General features: G+C 40.7%; 2 protein-coding genes across 2 annotated transcripts; both read left to right on the top strand.

Annotated features, from left to right (window-relative positions):
- Positions 1–1,641: 1,641 nt before the first annotated feature.
- Positions 1,642–11,633, top strand: ythdc2 (YTH domain containing 2). The gene is made up of 31 exons (XM_079551384.1): positions 1,642–1,724; positions 2,120–2,280; positions 2,412–2,502; positions 2,572–2,768; positions 2,853–3,055; positions 3,175–3,341; positions 4,417–4,519; positions 4,589–4,745; positions 4,813–4,920; positions 5,445–5,575; positions 5,695–5,827; positions 5,922–6,048; positions 6,134–6,199; positions 6,321–6,499; positions 6,626–6,722; positions 6,832–6,919; positions 7,002–7,082; positions 7,152–7,234; positions 7,305–7,410; positions 7,486–7,605; positions 7,673–7,945; positions 8,009–8,135; positions 8,377–8,582; positions 8,647–8,830; positions 8,909–9,000; positions 9,106–9,225; positions 9,319–9,464; positions 9,579–9,732; positions 9,963–10,169; positions 10,238–10,420; positions 11,487–11,633. Exons 2-31 carry the CDS (start codon positions 2,121–2,123, stop codon positions 11,547–11,549), a joined length of 4,152 nt encoding a protein of 1,383 aa, XP_079407510.1. The 5' UTR covers positions 1,642–1,724; position 2,120; the 3' UTR covers positions 11,550–11,633.
- Positions 11,634–12,306: 673 nt separating this feature from the next.
- On the top strand, positions 12,307–17,265 carry hmgcs1 (3-hydroxy-3-methylglutaryl-CoA synthase 1 (soluble)). Its single transcript, XM_079552051.1, has 10 exons — positions 12,307–12,463; positions 13,243–13,691; positions 13,773–13,898; positions 13,987–14,151; positions 14,680–14,848; positions 14,929–15,099; positions 15,249–15,355; positions 15,433–15,558; positions 15,635–15,792; positions 15,938–17,265. The coding sequence occupies exons 2-10, from the start codon at positions 13,244–13,246 to the stop codon at positions 16,010–16,012; spliced, it is 1,545 nt and encodes a 514-aa protein (XP_079408177.1). The 5' UTR covers positions 12,307–12,463; position 13,243; the 3' UTR covers positions 16,013–17,265.
- Positions 17,266–18,173: the final 908 nt, after the last annotated feature.

Here is an 18,173-nt window from a genome sequence, read left to right as displayed (position 1 = left end):
ATCCACAGCTAAGCAGGGGCGCAGATAGGTTTTTGAAACTGGGGGGGACAAAGCTGCTCAGGCATGACAACCTATCAAACTTAATTGCCCATCATTGCAAGACAATAATGCGTATTGGTACGGTTTCTAATCACTCACCAAGCATGCCACATGACGTATGAAAAAGCAGTTTTATTTAAACATGAACTGACTTTAAGTGCACAGATTCTTTATGTAAACCAAAATAGCAGGCTGTAAAAACACACAAACACGAACAGCAAAGCCTACATGTATACAAAAATACATTTGTAAATAAGTACTACTCTACATGACTTTTCAATAAATGGCCTCAAATGCAGAAACAGATTAAGTGAAGGATCCAAAAACCTTGTTGATGTTGATGGTGTTCTGAGAGCAGTCCCCCAACTGATGCCTGTCATGTAGGCTACGCGCCCTGGGTAACCGTGGAAACCATGCTCGAGACGTAAACGCCAGACCGGATTACTTTTAGACAAGATTAAAATAGAATATCTACAACGCTGGCAGCCTGCCCAGTTCAACAAAATGAGTGTCCGTTTATGATCTGGCTGTTTTATGTTGTTGCAAAGCAGTAGCCTATATTAGAACTAATCTTTTGATTTTCTCTGTGAGTTTCGCCTTTTAGAAAACTTTTTTTTTTAATGAAAGTTGGGGGGGACGGATTGGAGCAAAGAAGGTGGATCCACCTTCTTTGATTGAGGGTCATTCGTAACTGTGTCAGAACCCTCCTGACGTAGGCTACACTGTCTGATAACCAACAGCTCGCGTTTCGCATTTTGACACACGCACAGCCCAGTCAACACAAACACATGAGCGCAATACCGTTTCTCGCCGCATATCAAAGTGAATGGTCAAGGGAGGCGCTGTTTCGCACATTGCAAAATGCTTGCAAGATATTTTTCTTCATAAAAGTGAGGGGGACGGATCCAGGTGAATGAAAATCTGGGTACGTCATGTCCCCCCCGTCCCCCCCGCTATCTGCGCCCATGCAGCTAAGACCTGCAACACTGGCCTTCCTCAAGGTGCTGTTGGCTCGCCCATCGCGTTCACCTGGTACACAAATGGATGTCAAAGCAGTCTGCATAATAACACTATTTTGAAATTTGCTTGGCTTATTGCAGGCTAGTCTGGAGACTGCCCATCAGAGATATTTGAAAAGAGGTTGAAGTTTTCAAGTCTTGTTGCGAGGACCATTATCTTTCTTTGCTCAAAACTGGTACAATCATGCAACAGAAAACACACAGAATTTAGATAAAAATAAACTATACAATCTTTAAAACTAAAGGCGCAATGCTAAGCACCCATGCAGCTGCTGGGTCACTGAAAGGTCAGAGATTTAGGCCTATTAATAGAAACTTTTCTCCAGATAAAAAGTTGCACATTGCATCTTTAAGTCACTTCTTGAAACACGTATTTTTTCACTTACTTTTGAAAATAAAATGTTTGATCTTATACATTATTATTGATTATGTAGCCTATATATTTCTTAACTGGAGTGAAACCTGTGGATAGCAAAGCACGTGGCTTTCATAGGGGAACACAGCGATAAAAGTAATATATTTGCGTTTCTCTGACGTGAACATTCAGTTTTATTTTGTACCGGAAGTAGTTTCCTCATTGGCGGCCATTGAATCGGAGACCTCGCAGAGCTGCGAAGTCGCCGCGGCATCTATTGAGCTTCTCTGATTAATTAAGCACAGAAAAAGGTCTTTCCTACTAATTTACTCTCTGAAACTGTTTTTGCTGCTTGCTAGTGTTTGTTGATCTGAATCTTGGTTGCTCACTGTCAAGTCTCGCGTCTCCTCTCTAGCTAATACAATAAAATATCTGAAGAGCTTGTTTCGTTTATGACAAAAACAAACTGAGATGAAGGTAATGGTGTCGGAGTCAGATGTTAAATGTTTAAACAGCGTTTTGTCAGGGTTTTGTGCTGACATGGTTATGATATAGCAACTTACATTGAAAGTATTTCTTATTTGTAGTTTATGGTTCTTTATATTTGTATGTGTCAAAAGTCTTGAGTTTTCAGAGTAGAAAATAGACAAAGTTTGTGTACAACGTTATGACCTGTAATGATTGTACAGAAACATTTCTTTTTCAGGATGTCACACAGTGGTGTGTCCTCCAAAACACTGGCCAAAGGCCAGAGCACACCTAAGAGGGGACGTGTATCCAATGGCCTTAAAGACATTCGCATCGATGAAGAAGTGAAGATATCTGTGAACCTTTCCTTGGAGAGGTTTCGCTACAGTGACCAGAAGGGTGTGTAGTAAATCTATGAAATACATTTTTCTAGCCACTGTTGCATGTATTGGTTATTAAAATATGGCCTCTATTAACATTGTTGCGGAAATTTGTAAAAGCTCATTTAAGTGACCTTTTTTAAAACACAGAGATGGAATTTCCCTCCTCTTTGTCAAATACTGAGAGGGCCTTCATTCATCGAATTGCACAGTCTCTGGGATACATTTCCAAAAGCAAAGGGTGAGTTAATTTAACAGAAGTTCATGTACTCAGTGTAAATTTTTCATTGTATTTATTGTTTCCTTATAGGAAAGGATCAAGTCGCTATCTAACTATTAGGAAAATTGATGGATCTGAAAAACCACGACCTACAATGGCTCTTACTCTTTCTCACAACACCTTATATTTCATTCGGAGCTTGCTTCAGAGGTTTCCCATCACAACTAAGGAGCGCACAGAATTTCAGCTCAACAGTACGAGTAGCCTGATGGCGGCTGCTGAAGCTGGTAGGTGTAGAAAAAAACAAAACTGCTTATTGTCTCATATGTAAATATAAAAACACATTGTTTTCTTTTTTTAATTTATTGCAGAGAACAGCTGTAACAGAAATCGAGCAAGCGGTCGTCTAAATAACGGTATTCCTACGGTGCCAATAAGAAGAAATCCCACAGATATTGACAGTTTCAGGTGCTCTCTGCCGGTATATGAGCGACATGAGGAGATAGTGCAGCTCATCAGAGAAAACCGAGTGATTCTGGTGGTAGGGGAGACTGGCTCTGGTAAAACTACACAGGTAAGGACAACATATCGCTCTACATATAATACAGTCCTATTGTAATATAAGTTAACTTGCCAGATTTCAATGGATAAAAATCTTCACCCAGTCAAGATTTAATTTGTTTTATGATCCAGATTCCTCAGTTCCTTCTTGACGACTGCACTAAGAGGGGTGAGCCGTGCAGGATCTTTTGCACTCAGCCCAGACGCCTCGCCGCCATCGCTGTGGCTGAGAGAGTTGCAGCTGAGAGAGGAGAGAGTGTTGGACAAACGGTTGGCTATCACATCAGATTGGAAAGCAGGTGAGTTCAGGCATTTTCATTTAAAGGAACAGGCCACCGTTTTTTCATACTGAGATATGTTCTTACCCGAGCTTAGACGAGTTGATACGTACCTGTCTGGTCTTTGTGTGTGCGCTCAGTCACACAAAAAGACCAAAGATGTTGTTAGCATTCTCCTCTATGGGGGTGAAGTTAGAAGTGACCAAGCTCTTCCACGTTGAATACGGTTACTTGAGTAATTACACGATCCAAGTTTAGTTACAGAAAATTAAACATGTCAATTTTTCTAAGCAGATAAAAACTATATTGTAAGGCGTAATAACATCATAGGAGTCCTTGCACTTCCACCCTCCTAAGGTGTTATTACGCCTTACGCCTTAATACAGTACCCCTTTTATCCGCTTAGAAAAAATCTATACTTGGATTGTGTAACTACTCACTTAACCGTATTTAAATAGAGAAAACGTGGCTTGGTCGCTTCTAACTTCACCCCCATTTGGCCCCATAGAGGTGAGGAGGAGGGGCTAAATGCTAACAACATCTTTGGGTTTTTTTGCGTGACTGAGCGCACGCACAAAGACCAGACAGTTAGGCATCAACTCGTCTAAGCTCAGGTAAAAACACATCTCAGTATGGAAGAACGGTGGCCTGTTCCGTTAAAGAGTCATGGTTTAGGTTTGCTCGCATATTGTAGTTTTGTTGTCCACCAGCGCTGATCTTGATTGATTGTCTTGATTGTGGTGTGAGGAGAGAGTCTCTTTTTGTTCATTTGTTGTTGGTTATTGCAATGGGACTTGGCAACCCTAAGTGAGGGACCATTTTTGCTTTCAGATTGGATAATTGTTGACACTTACATCAAGGACGTTTTGTGATTGTAAATTAATCAACATCGTAATTGTTTGCAGTAAAACCAAAAATACAATAACCGCATATTCTGAGAAACAGTTATGAAATATTTATAAAAAATGTATATAAGTTTTGCACAGTACCGTAAACAGACTGTACTATGATCTATCCAAAATGGACGAATATGACAGCGATTTTCTTTGTCATAGTTATACCTAATTTAAGTGTATTCTACCTTTTCTCTCATTAGGGTTTCTCCCAAGACACTTCTGACGTTCTGTACGAGCGGAGTTTTTCTACGGACTCTGATGGCTGGAGATGCCAGTTTGAGCACAATCACACATGTTATAGTGGTAATTAGTCGTTAGTCATAACTGCATAACCTTTATCTAACTGAAAGTAACCTGAGGCTGTGTTCACAGGATGAAGTGCATGAACGTGATGGTCTGGCTGATTTCTTACTTACAAAGATGAGGGATGTGCTTCAGAATATTCCCACTCTAAAACTGATCCTCTCCAGTGCTGCTCTTGATGTTGACCTGTTTCTTAAATACTTTGGGTCCTGCCCCATCCTACACAGTAAGTGCAACTATCTATGAAGCATATGACAGATCATAGACGCAGTGGTAATCGCTCTTGTCTCCAGTCAAAGGAAGACTCTTCGATGTGAAGGAGCTCTTTTTGGAAGATGTTCTGAAGATGACTAGCTATAAGGTTAAAGACATCAAGAAGTACCAGAAGGAAACACAGGAAAGTATGTTTAATATTTAATATTTTTAATTTCACCCTTTCACTGCTGTTGTTCCGGTCTTCTTCCGCTGATGGAGTCAGCATGGACTACGTAGAACCCTCTAATAACTTTCTCTATACTGTACCAATGTGTGGATTCATTCAGCTTGATTTTATTATAAACCACTATTGTTTTTCCTCTTTCCTCTAAGATAAAATAGAACTTTATTGATCTCACAATGGAGATATTAATTGTCAATTGTCACAATCAGCTCTCAAACACTCAAAATAGTAACTACTAGATGTGTTGTATATACAATGAATAGAAAGCTTTAAAACACACGCTCACTCAACCTGGCCTATGTTTTTTAACCCGGAGGAAACTTACACAGACACGGAGAGACCAGGCAAACTTCCTTGAGTGGGCAACATACTGTGTCTGATGATTAAAGGCTCCAAACATTTAGTACTTATGTTATTAATGAGTATGATTGTGTTCGTTGATATTACTTTCCACCCAACTGACAGTTTATGGCTGATCTCTTGCAGAAGAAACTAAACAAAAGGTTTTGAGCGAGTGGTGCAAAGCTGTGGAGAGTAATTCTGTTGAGCGTCTGAATCTGACCGTGTCTGCTTTACTGCCAATCAACAACCACCTAGACACAGGGAACAGCAAATCAGTGAGTCAGACACAGAGGATTGTTATTGTGAATAAGTTATGAGTATATTTGAAGTCTGAACGGTACAATACGATAATAATGTTTAATAAATGTTCATTTTCTTTGTGCATTTTACATAGGAAGTCAACAGCACTGACCTTGAGCCGTGGTTGATGACCGAGATGGACATGTGCATATCTAACTTATTTCTCGGTGAAGATCAAGATGCATTTACTCAGATTTTTAACCTGATCCTGTACGAAAACGTCAACGGTGCGTTTGACCCTGTATATACTAATTTGTGCATGTTCTGTGTTTGTTCCTTCAAACTTGGAGCTTCACAACTTGTGCTTATTTTGTAATTTAGTGGACTACACCCACAGTGAAACAGGAGCCACAGCTCTGATGGTAGCAGCTGGCCGGGGATGCATTGCGCAGATGCAACAACTCCTTAGCATGGGGGCTGATATAAACTTAAAGGCCTCCAATGGTTGGTAAGTGATCACGTATTCTAAAAGTCAGATTCTCTTCATGTCACACTGTTTTCTTTTATATTTGTATTGTTTCATCTATGTTCAGGTCTCCTTTGGACTTTGCCACGCACTTTAACCAGATAGAAGCTGTTGATCTGCTTAAGTCATCAATGTGAGATTCCTCAATGTATTTTAGCTTTAAATTACATATTTTTCTAAGCAATAAAATACATTATGCTGAAAATTGTTTGTAAATAATAAACACAATCCTCTCCATGCACCTGTTACTCAAGTCCTCTTGGAGGAGTCAGCCCAACAGAGGAGGGTCCTCTGGTACAGTGTACTATTGCAGAGATGAGTCCAGAAGACCAGGAGCTGCTCAAACTCTATCACCACAGCTTTGATGACGATTTTGTGGACCTGGACCTCATCATGGCCTTGCTGCATAACATCTGCTCCACAACTAATGATGGTCAGTTCAATGATAGCCAGTTGTGTACACAGTAGATATACTTTAGATATACTTTGGGTGTAATTTAATTACAATATAATGAACTCCTGTATATTATTCAATTGGGCTGGTTCTGCTACTGTTCAGGTGCCATCCTGATATTTCTCCCCGGATATGATGACATAGTGTCACTTAGAGATCGCATTCTTTATGATGACAAAAGGTTTTCTACACATCCTGAAAGGTATTGTAAAGGTCAAGAGTATCTTACAGCTTACTCCTAAATGGAGGTGTTCAACATTACAACGTAGCCATGTAATGTTAGAAATTCAAGGCATGTTTGATGTTTGTAGATACCAGGTGTTCACCCTACATTCGGATATGCAAACATCAAATCAGAAAAAGGCCATGAGGACCTCCCCGCCGGGTGTTAGAAAAATTGTGAGATTAGTTATAAAATTAATGTTGTGATTTATTGGTAAAATAGTTCTAAATATGTTACTCGTTTTTTTTTTTTTTTCAGATTCTCTCTACCAACATTGCGGAAACAAGCATCACTATAAATGATGTTGTTTTTGTAATTGATTCGGGAAAGGTCAAAGAGGTATGTATTAAAACTTTTTGGTTGTCAAAAACATGTAAATGTGTATTTGAAAAGTGTTTCTTGCTGTAGAAATCACACGATACTCTGAACCATGTATCGATGTTGAAGTCTGTTTGGATTTCCAAAGCCAGTGCACTTCAGCGAAAAGGAAGGTAAATGTGCAGTTTCTTAAAATATATTCACTACTTTTATTTTGCTCACATTTAACTGGTTTGCTCACAGAGCGGGACGCTGTAGACCAGGGATCTGCTTTCATCTCTTTAGTCGACTGCGCTTCAACAACATGCAGGAGTTCCAAGTCCCACAGCTGCTGCGGATGCCTCTGCAGGTGCTCGAGTACAATGAGAAGTATTTGTACGTTAACTGCCATCCATGCTATAATTTATGTTTCTGTGTTTCAAAGGAATTGTGCTTGCAAACCAAACTCCTGGCTCCCACCTTCTGCCCAGTGGCCGAGTTCTTATCGAAAGCACCTCAGCCTCCACCAGCACATGCTATTCGAAATGCTGTGCAGATGCTTAAGGTAACCTGTCTGTATGATTACAAACGCACAACATTTGCAGTGACATTTCTTCATCAAATATTTGCAGAATATTGATGCTTTGGACGAAAATGAAGACCTCACTGATTTAGGCTACCATTTGGCTGATTTGCCTGTGGAGCCACATTTGGGCAAGATGGTTCTTTGTGCTGTGGTGCTGAAGTGTCTGGATCCCATCCTTACCATCGCCTGCACTCTGGCCTATAGAGACCCATTTGTGCTTCCTGCGCAGGGGTCTCTGAAGAAAGCCTCTCTCACCTGCCGCAAACGCTTTACCTCAGGCACCTTCAGTGACCACATGGCCCTGCTCAGGGCCTTTCAGGTTGGTGCGCATCAGTTGGAAAAAGGTAAATGCTTCATAAAATAACTTTTTATTTTTATTCAGGCATGGCAAAAGGCTCGCAGTGAAGGCTGGGAGCGATCCTTCTGTGAGAAAAACTTCCTTTCTCAGGCAACTATGGACATGATACTTGGAATGAGAACACAGTTGCTGGGACAGCTGCGTGCCATTGGTCAGTGACTATTATATTTATATGACCCTGCACAAACTGCAGTATTACTTATCATTCCACAATCACATCTCCCACTAATGCGTCACAAGATAAATATAACTCCAAACAATCATTTAATAGTGTTTTTTTAATTCCTATTCCCCATTTTCAATAGTTGGGATGGGATTGTTTTACTGTTTAATATTTCGTTGACCATCTACGCCACAGGTTGGGAACTAATAACAAGTACATTGTTTTCCAGGTTTTGTTCGTGCACGCGGTGGCAGTGACATCCGAGATGTAAATATGAACTCTGAGAACTGGGCGGTGGTGAAGGCAGCCCTAGTGGCTGGGATGTACCCAAACCTTGTTCATATCAACAAGGATATTTCTGTTATGTCCAGCAACAAAGAGAAAAAAGTTAATTTTCATCCAACATCAGTTTTAAGCCAAACCCAGTTTAAGGAGGTAAGACCTTAAAATCACAATATGCATTGTATTCATACATTAATACTCATCAATCACCTTCCAGAGCACCTCGATGAAGGCGGCACAGGCCCTGCCCACAGACTGGCTCATTTATGATGAAATGAGCAGAGGCAACCGGATGGCCAGTGTTCGCTGTTGCTCTGTGGTGACCCCGGTCACTATTGCCGTATTTGGTGGCTGTGCTAAACTACCAAGCTCCACTCTACATGAACCTGCCACTCTTATAGGTATCTGCAAATGTCCACAGTCGTGTAACTGCAGCCATTGTGTTGATTTTCCCAATATGCACTTGGTTTGCCTTATAGATAGCCCAGTTGATGACGCCAGTGACAGCGACTCCGAGGAGATGACTGACATGAAGCTTGATGACTGGCTTGTTTTCCAGTTGGATACTGAGGTGAAGTTGCAGTTTCTTGTCAACATTGAGCCTTATTGTATAAAGTACATTTGGTAATATGTGCATTGAAATGATACAAAACTGTATTTTATTTGTTGTTTATAGGCTGCTAGTCTAGTGTTTGAGCTCCGACAGAAATGGCAAAATGTGTTTATCAAAAGAATCAAATGTCCTTCAAAGCCCTGGTCTCAACAAGATGAAGCCGTGATTCGCACCTTGGTTTCTGTATGTTATAGTCTACTACTTAAAGTAGTTGTACATGACAAAGTATTTCTAGGTTGAAAATCAAAACAGAAATAACCGATTGTGAACCTATAGGTGCTTTCTGCAGAGGAGCAGAAAGTCGGTCTACAACAGCCTGCGGGCATTGGCCAGCGACCTCGGCCCATGACCTCAGAGGAAGGTCTTCAGTCTTCAGTAAAAAATCTTAGAAGCGGCCCACAGACCCCTGACGCAGATGATCGGTAATCACTTTACTTCTGTTTTTTTTTTTTTTTTTTGTCCTTTGATTTCTGATATACATAATGAGTAAGTAATTAGGGCTTTGTTTAAAATTGCTCTGTCGGTCGTTCTTACAGATCGTATCGAGTGTCTGCGAACTCTGCGCATTCAGAGATGCTTGACAATGAGGAGGCTATGAATCCTTTCTCTGATGAGCCACTGTCCTCCAGCAACTCATCTCGTCTCAGCTTAGACAGCCCGGCTAGCAGCCCCTGCTCTTCCTCAGCAAAGGTATTCGGATCATGAATATGGAATTCAACTTTCTACTGTAGCATTTCTATTTCGTGTTTCAACCTCTATTGGGCACTCCAAGCGCTTTACATGGTGGAGCTATTCACTAGTTTAAATTCATAGACCAGTGTACACATAAATGCTCTACTACCTCCCTTTATACTGTTTAACCTCGTATATTAACTTATCCCATTGCAATTTTTTGTTTATCCCTTTCTTTCTCTTTGCAGCGTTCAGCACCAACATCTCCTCAGTTATCCATCTCATCAATACGTTACTTCATCATGAAGAGCAACAGCATTAGAAACATAGAGATCTCTCAGCAGAAGGGAATATGGTCCACCACCCCAAGTAATGAATCGAAGCTGTCCAAAGCTTACGTGGAAAATAAGTTGATCATCCTCATTTTCTCTATTCAAGGGTCAGGACAGTTTCAGGTAAGTCTCTGCAAGTGACATGTTTCACAGATCTGCCTGTTCACACACAGGTACATCTACTTTTACAGGGTTACGCTCGCATGACATCAGTTATCAGCAGGGAGAGCTGTCAGGACTGGGGCCTGATGGGGCTGGGTGGTGTCTTCACTGTTGAATGGATCCATAAAGAAAGTCTGCCCTTTCATTGTACTCAGCAAATCCTCAATCCGTGGAATGACAACAGGAAGGTCCAAGTTAGCCGAGATGGACAGGTGAGCGCCAACACATTTCAATGTAAATGAGGCGAAACTATGCTTAAAGGAATAGGCCACCGTTTTTACATACTGAGATATGTTCTTACCTAACCTTAGTCGAGTTAATATATCCCCGTCTGGTCTTTGTCCGTGCGCTCTGTCACGCAAACGGAGCACATACGCAGCCTCTCCCACATGTCATATAGCTCCAAAAAAGCTCACGATAGAAGCTACCAAGCTCTTCCACGTGTTCCCTATTTAAATAAAGTTACGTGAAGTGTTTTCATGCGAAGTATATTTACACAGAAATGTAACATGTCGATTTTATAAGCAAATAAAAAGGGGGACTATATTGTGAGGCGTAATGATACAGGAGCACAACGTCCGCGCAGTAACTCCTAAAGACTTCCCCGCTCACTTCCGTCAATAGAAGCTGTGTGACTTGTACAGAGCCTTTTACAACAAGCAGAAAATATATTTTCGGAAAGTGCTCTCGCATTCCTACCTCATGGTCGAGGTCCTGAGTCCTGTGTCGTCGTCCGGGGTGAGTTGGAAATCTGTGAAACATTACTACACTATACACTTTCTGCTTGTTATCACAGCCCGGCACGATGCACGTAAAAGGCATTGTTCACAAGTTATCGACGCTTCTTCAACTGTTCTCTGCGAGCTCTACAAGTCACGCAGCTTCTATTGACGGAAGTGAGCGGGGAAGTCTTTAGGAGTTACTGCGCGGACGCTGTGCTCCTGTATCATTACGCCTCACAATATAGTCCCCCTTTTTATCTGCTTATAAAATCGACATGTTACATTTCTGTGTAAATATACTTCGCATGAAAACACTTCACGTAACTTTATTTAAATAGGGAACACGTGGAAGAGCTTGGTAGCTTCTATCGTGAGCTTTTTTGGAGCTATATGACATGTGGGAGAGGCTGCGTATGTGCTCCGTTTGCGTGACAGAGCGCACGGACAAAGACCAGACGGGGATATATTAACTCGACTAAGGTTAGGTAAGAACATATCTCAGTATGTAAAAACGGTGGCCTATTCCTTTAATAACAATTTTTTGTTGTTGTTGTAGGAGTTGGAGCCACAAACTGGGAGTCAGCTGCTATTAATGTGGGATAGACATTTTGGGAATTAGTAAGAGAAAAGCGCTGCCTGCATAACACCTGTTGGATCTGAATGAAAGCAGATGTGGGTTTTAAATCTCATGTTAAAAATATGTTCATAACTGTTTAAAAAGGTTATTCTATTTTATTTTATTTGACATACAAAGTGAAATATGAACTTTTATGATCATTATCAACACATGTTGTCTGTGTGACTATTTGTATTTTTGCTGTTTATATTATTTAATCAGTGTTCCTTTACCCCACCTTTTCTGGGTATATGCTCATAAATGATCAGTTTGTTCTGCAAGGCTGAATTAAGATGATCAAATAAATGAACCCCAATAATTCACCAATAAAGTTCTGACACGTTGCCATGGTAAAAAAAAATGTATTTCAAGTGGTAAAACTCCTCAAAACTACCAACCAAATAAAAAGTTTAAAAGAGAAAGTATGATTATTATTATGATTTAACAAAAATGATGATTTGTGCCCATACAGATCGATGTTACATTAAGAAAAGTAGTCTTCTCGTCGGGTTTGCGTGACTGATGTAAAGTAGGCTAGGCTAACCTACACAGGCTCACTGATCGTCCGTCACCACGCCAGAAATGACAACCGAAGACTGCACTGCAAAGGGATTGGTCGTGTCTTTTCTCACCAGACATCGTACATGATCTGCTATTGGTTGGCTCGCGAGGACCCTGCGCGTGGTGGTGTTTTCGTGTCTCGGGTTGGCCAGATCTCTGCGCCATGCGTAACGCTGCACGAAGACGAGAGGAAGTGCGTTGTGATTGGAGACGGTCAGGAACAGTTGTGCAGGCTGTGGGCTCTGCTCTCGTCTCGGCACACATAAATAATCTGCGGCCGGGTTTTAGGGAGGATTGACAGGCCGTAAGGTTGGACAAGTGACTGCTTTTACCTCTCCTGGTCTACGATCTAAAAGGTAAGGCGCACGGGGTTTTCTCGTTTGTAGCGTTGATCGGCTGTGTTTGTAGAGGTCGACTGTCAGCTGAGTTGTTAGTATTACAACTGTGGCATCTGTTCTGAAGGTAAATACAGGCACTTGTTTTCTGTGTCTTACATTACTTTCAGGACAGACGCCACAGTAATGTGTTTAGTGAACGTTTTTAAAACTTCCATGCAGTATGGAGCAGTATGCCTGCCCTGAGCCCAATGGGAACTCGGTCCGTCCTCTTTTGTGTCCGGGTAGCACTTTCTGGTCGTTTAATATTTTTCACCAACGCGCACGTTTGTTTTAGCGAGGGATCATTTTGAGAAGGAGTGGGTTATCAACCATTTTTTATGCTTCGTTCAAACGACTAGAACATTTCTTAGGCCGGGGAAAATCCTGATGCCCTTTCACCTACTTCAGGCAGCGCTCTCTTCAGGGATCCAAGTCAAACTCAGGCTAATACCATGGGTACCGTGGGTCTATGAGTAATACACCCCCACCCCTGGATTCGCACAGTATTTCAATTACCATTAACACTAATTTAATGTTTTTTTATGTAATGCGTGTTAATTCGCTTAAATGGTAACTGGACTCAACTTAATATAACGCTTTTGTACCTTTATCAGGCCCAAAGCGCTTTACAGCAAGGGACCAGTCACCCACTCACTCTCATTCATACACCAGTGTATGCAGACACTGGAGGAATGTGGATTGTTGCTTTGCCATCTTATCCAGGTAATCTTACCTGTGCGTGTGTTGTTTTTTAACAGAATGCCTGGATCAGCTCCTATCAGCTGTTTGGGACCTTGGCCCAAAGATGTTGGAATCATTGCAATGGAGTTGTACATTCCTTCACAATATGTAGACCAGACGGAACTTGAGCAGTTTGATGGCGTTTCGGCTGGAAAATACACAGTGGGCTTGGGTCAAGCTGGTATGGGCTTCTGCTCTGACCGAGAGGACATCAACTCGTTGTGCCTGACGGTGGTCCAGAGGTTGATGGAGAAGTATGGTTTGTCCTATGACAGTGTTGGACGGCTGGAGGTTGGGACTGAAACAATTATTGACAAGTCCAAATCTGTGAAGACTGTCCTTATGCAACTTTTTGAGGACTCTGGTAACACTGATGTTGAGGGTGTTGATACAACAAATGCTTGTTATGGTGGCACAGCAGCACTCTTCAATGCCGTCAACTGGGTAGAGTCCAGCTCGTGGGACGGTAAGTGACCCGACCTATGTCTTGCCAGGTGCTGTGTATTAAATAGTTATTTTTCAAGTTAAATAAAACCTTCTTTTCCAGGGCGTTATGCTTTGGTTGTAGCTGGGGATATTGCTGTCTATGCCACTGGAAGTGCACGTCCCACTGGAGGGGCGGGTGCTGTGGCAATGCTTGTGGGGCCAAATGCTCCACTGGCCTTTGAAAGAGGTCAGAAAACATTTTCCTACTATTTGTGCTTTACTTTTTAACTGATTATGGTTTTCCTTATTTTTGGTAACATCTTTGATTCCTTCAGGTCTTCGAGGAACCCACATGCAGCATGCATATGACTTCTATAAACCAGACATGGTTTCAGAGTATCCAGTGGTAGATGGGAAGCTTTCCATTGAGTGTTACCTGAGTGCTTTGGACCGTTGTTATTCAGTGTATCGTAACAAGATCCATGCACAATGGCAAAGAGGTAAGGCCATTTCTTTTGAACGAGTCAAATTTGACTATACAGTGTCAGTAGATTAAGCAGGTTGGTTTACTTTAGCACTATAATAGCAACAATGTTATTACAGTTAGCAGTAAGACTGTAAGGAGATCCCGGACAGATAATGGGTTAATTAGTTAAGAGGGTTTAGAATGTCACAGGAATTCTACATGGCTCCCTCTGCAGAGCAGTTTATCTAAGTTCAGTGACTATGAAGTCAATGGCTTTGAATGAAAAATAAACTCTTTATTGTGCTTCTATTTTTGTTTTCGCCTCTGCGGTAGTAGTGTCTGGTGAGCCATCAAATCCATGGGTCAGTCCTTTGTCACATTGACTTAGTGGCCTCAGAAAAGCATTGTTTTTGAAGAAATTTGAATATTACTTTAGATTTAGGTAACAAGTAGAATCTAGGGCCATTGCTTTCAGAAAGTATGCTAGGCGGGAGGATATTGATAACCAGCTGCTCAAGTTGACAAATCTGTATTGATGTCACTTATTGCATTTGTTTGACAGAGGGTTTAGAGAAGCGTTTCAACCTTGAGGACTTTGGCTATTTAGTATTCCACTCTCCATACTGCAAACTTGTTCAGAAGTCACTGGCCAGGTTGATGTTAAATGACTTCCTGAGCCACCCAAGCCCAAACACGGAGGTGGGACCGTTCACTGGTCTGGATGCTTACAGGTAAACAAACTTTACACTTTTTGAATTATGCTATTGGTGCTGCTGTTATGTCTTTTATTTATTTGTTCATTTTATTTCAGAGACATCAAGCCAGAAGAAACTTACTTTGACCGAGATGTGGAGAAGGCTTTCATGAAGGCCAGTGCTGAACTGTTTGATAAGAAGACTAAACTTTCCTTACTAATTTCAAATCAGAATGGAAACATGTACACCCCATCAGTCTATGGCTGTCTTGCATCCATTATTGCACAGTAAGTGTGGTATTATTTGCTTGTTTTTTTCTGGATTTGGTCATTCATTATTGAGTTGTACATACATTTTCATAATACATTAAAAAAAAAAGTGGACAAAAGATTTATTAGTTGTTTGTTGAAAAAACATGTCCTGTCTGCTTTTATAGGCAAACAACAGCACAGATTGCAGGTCAGAGAATTGGACTTTTCTCTTATGGATCAGGATTTGCAGCTACTCTGTACTCTCTCCGTGTCACTCAAGACCACACCCCAGGTAAGCTCGGTGTTGGATTGGTTATGGTGCCATATGCATTAGACCCATAGTAATTTAGGATGAATTCACTTTTACAGGGTCTAGTTTGGACAAACTCGTAAGTAGTCTAAGTGACCTGCAAGACAGACTTAAGTCACGAAAGAAGGTTTCTCCGGCTGTCTTTTCTGAAAACATGAAACTGAGGGAGGAGACCCATCATTTAGGTAATGCACCACCTTTTTGACAAATTGGCTAAACATTGAACTTGGAGTGATTTTCTTCCCTATTTTTCCGATACAGCGAGCTATGTTCCTCGTGGTCCAGTGGAGGATCTGTTCCCAGGAACTTGGTACCTAACTCGGGTGGATGAAAAACACAGAAGAGAGTATGCCCGTCGATCTTTGGAATGTGAGGTGCAAGCAGAGCCAGAGCTTGTTCGCTCAAGCACCACCCCAGAGGTACCACGGCATCCGTCTTACCTTTATTTTATTGACTTTATTTGTGTTTACCACATGCGGTAGTAATGTTCAAGCTTGTAGTGTTCACTTATATTATCCCATATATTCAAGGAGTGTATTACTGATGCATCCATTCTTTCTACAGCATATCCCCAGTCCGGTCAAGAAAATGCCCCGTTTTCCTGCTACTACTGGTCCCAGTGCTGCAGTAAGCAACTAAATGATCAGTTACCTCTGAGAGGTGTCAAAGTCCAAAACCCTGTAATTTAATGAATTTGTAAAACTGAACTGCCTGAACAATTGACTTCATCCCCATCATTATCATTGCTGTCACATATGGTTTCATAATTTCCAAGTTGGAGGTTTTGTGGACTGGTTCCAAGCTGGGCCTCTGTAAGGTCATTCAGGATCCCCTGACTGAAAGAGCGTATGTAAGTAGCTGTTTAAATGCAATAAAATGGTGCTGCTGCTTTCGCTGAAACTCGGACTAAAAGCTCTCACATGGAAACAGAGCTCAAACTCTTACCTCAGTTTTTTATTCAACCGAACTTTGCAAGTTCATACCAGTGCAACTTCCACTATGATTGTCAGATTAATTTTGACCCCACTGAAAAGGAACCTCTGCAGAAACAGATATAAGTTACATGATGCTCTCAATTTCTTTCTGGCTGCTGTACCTGGTGAGCTTTTTTTATTTCTGAATTTGCTGCTGAAATGTGCACGTCAGTATTTTTTTACAAACACTCATTGTATGCTATTCCGTCTCCCAAAACAATTGGCTGCTCAAAAAGAAACTTCTTGACCAGCTTTTTATCCTACACTAACCTTTCTTGTTTTGTAATGTGGTTGACATTCAGGAAGCATTGCATTGTTTTATAATGTATTGTAATCAAAGTATTTTTTAATGACGAAAAAACTTGAACACTGTGTGTGGATTTGTGTGTCACAAAATCATTTTGTCGGCTTAGGCGAGGGTGTGCAATGCAATTGGCAATGAAATTTGAGCTTTGTTTTGCCATATATCTCAACTAGCTTTGTCATTAGACTATTTTTTGCAGCAGTTAGGATGACCGTTAGTTGTGTAACCAAATACAGTGTCATTTTTGACTAAAGCCTTAATACGCAAGGGCTTTTGTTTTTATAACTGTCATTAATTCATGTATAGTTATATTTATAATATGATAATTCTGACATGTAGTTAATGACAGTTTGCGCTGTTTGAGTAATTCTACTCAAATTAATCGGCAACTGTGGAAACCATGACTTACTAACTTTTGGGTTTTAAGGATGAAATAAAATGACAAATGACTGTTATTGTAAAGCCTTACAAAAGCATGTTTTGTTGTTGTAATTTAATGTACAGAAATTATTCTTTATAGTAAAACCAGTTTAGGCTGGAGTGCTTCTTGTCTAAGAGGTCCAATCTTGTAGAATTATAGCCTATAGTAAAATTGTAAGATTTTGTTGATAATGTAAAAATGTACAAACATCAATAAATACATAACCTATAGATGATTCTTTTGACTCTAATTCTTGGGACTGTTGCTTGTGTATTGGTTCAATAAAAATATTCATTTGACAACATATTTTGATTTAGATAGGCAATTTAGATTTACATTGTTCTCTTCCATTTTACTCTATTTTTAGTCGACTAAAATGACACTTAAGTGTAGTTGACTAAATCTAAAATTCATTTTGTCAACCTTACATATATAAAACTGAATATAATTATATTTAATCAAGGTCCAATGCGTCATGAAGCTCCTCCCACATGGACAAGGGGCCTGACCATAGACCTGACTTGTATGCTTGTATGACACAGTATGTTTGGATGTTTTAGTCCATTTCCATTTTTATGTTGTCATTTTTAAATTAATTAAATATGCAACTTCAGTCTTATGATCTACTCTTAATTTAGCTTTAGTATAATGTTAGTCAGCAAAAATATAGCTTTAACGAAAATGATGACAAAATATCCTCTGTCGAAGAAATTAACTCTTCAATTGCAAAATCTCTCAAGCTCCACAAGATGGCGCTATGACGCCTGTACGCCTAAGGCCTGCATGGATGATTCAACTAGATGCAAATGTCATACCTCTCTCCTCTTTCTTACTCTCTCTTCTCTTCTCTCTCTCTCTCTCTCTCTCTCACCTCTCTCTATCACCGCTCTCCTCTTTTTTATTCTCTCACCTCTCTCGTCTTTCTTCCACTCTCATCTCTCATCTCTCTCTCTCTCTCTCTCCCCTCTTTCTTATTCTCTTTCTCCTCACCTTTCTCCTCTTCCTTCCTCTCTCTCTCCCCTCTCTCTCCCCTCTTTCTTATTCTCTTTCTTCCTCTCTCTCACACCTCTCTCCTCTTTCTTCCACTCTCATCTCTCTCTC

This window comes from Gobius niger (assembly GCF_951799975.1).
Source record: "Gobius niger genome assembly, chromosome: 2".
NCBI lineage: Eukaryota > Metazoa > Chordata > Actinopteri > Gobiiformes > Gobiidae > Gobius > Gobius niger.
The sequence above is the reverse complement of the archived record's forward strand: the minus strand, read 5'-3'. Positions and strand labels throughout refer to the sequence as shown.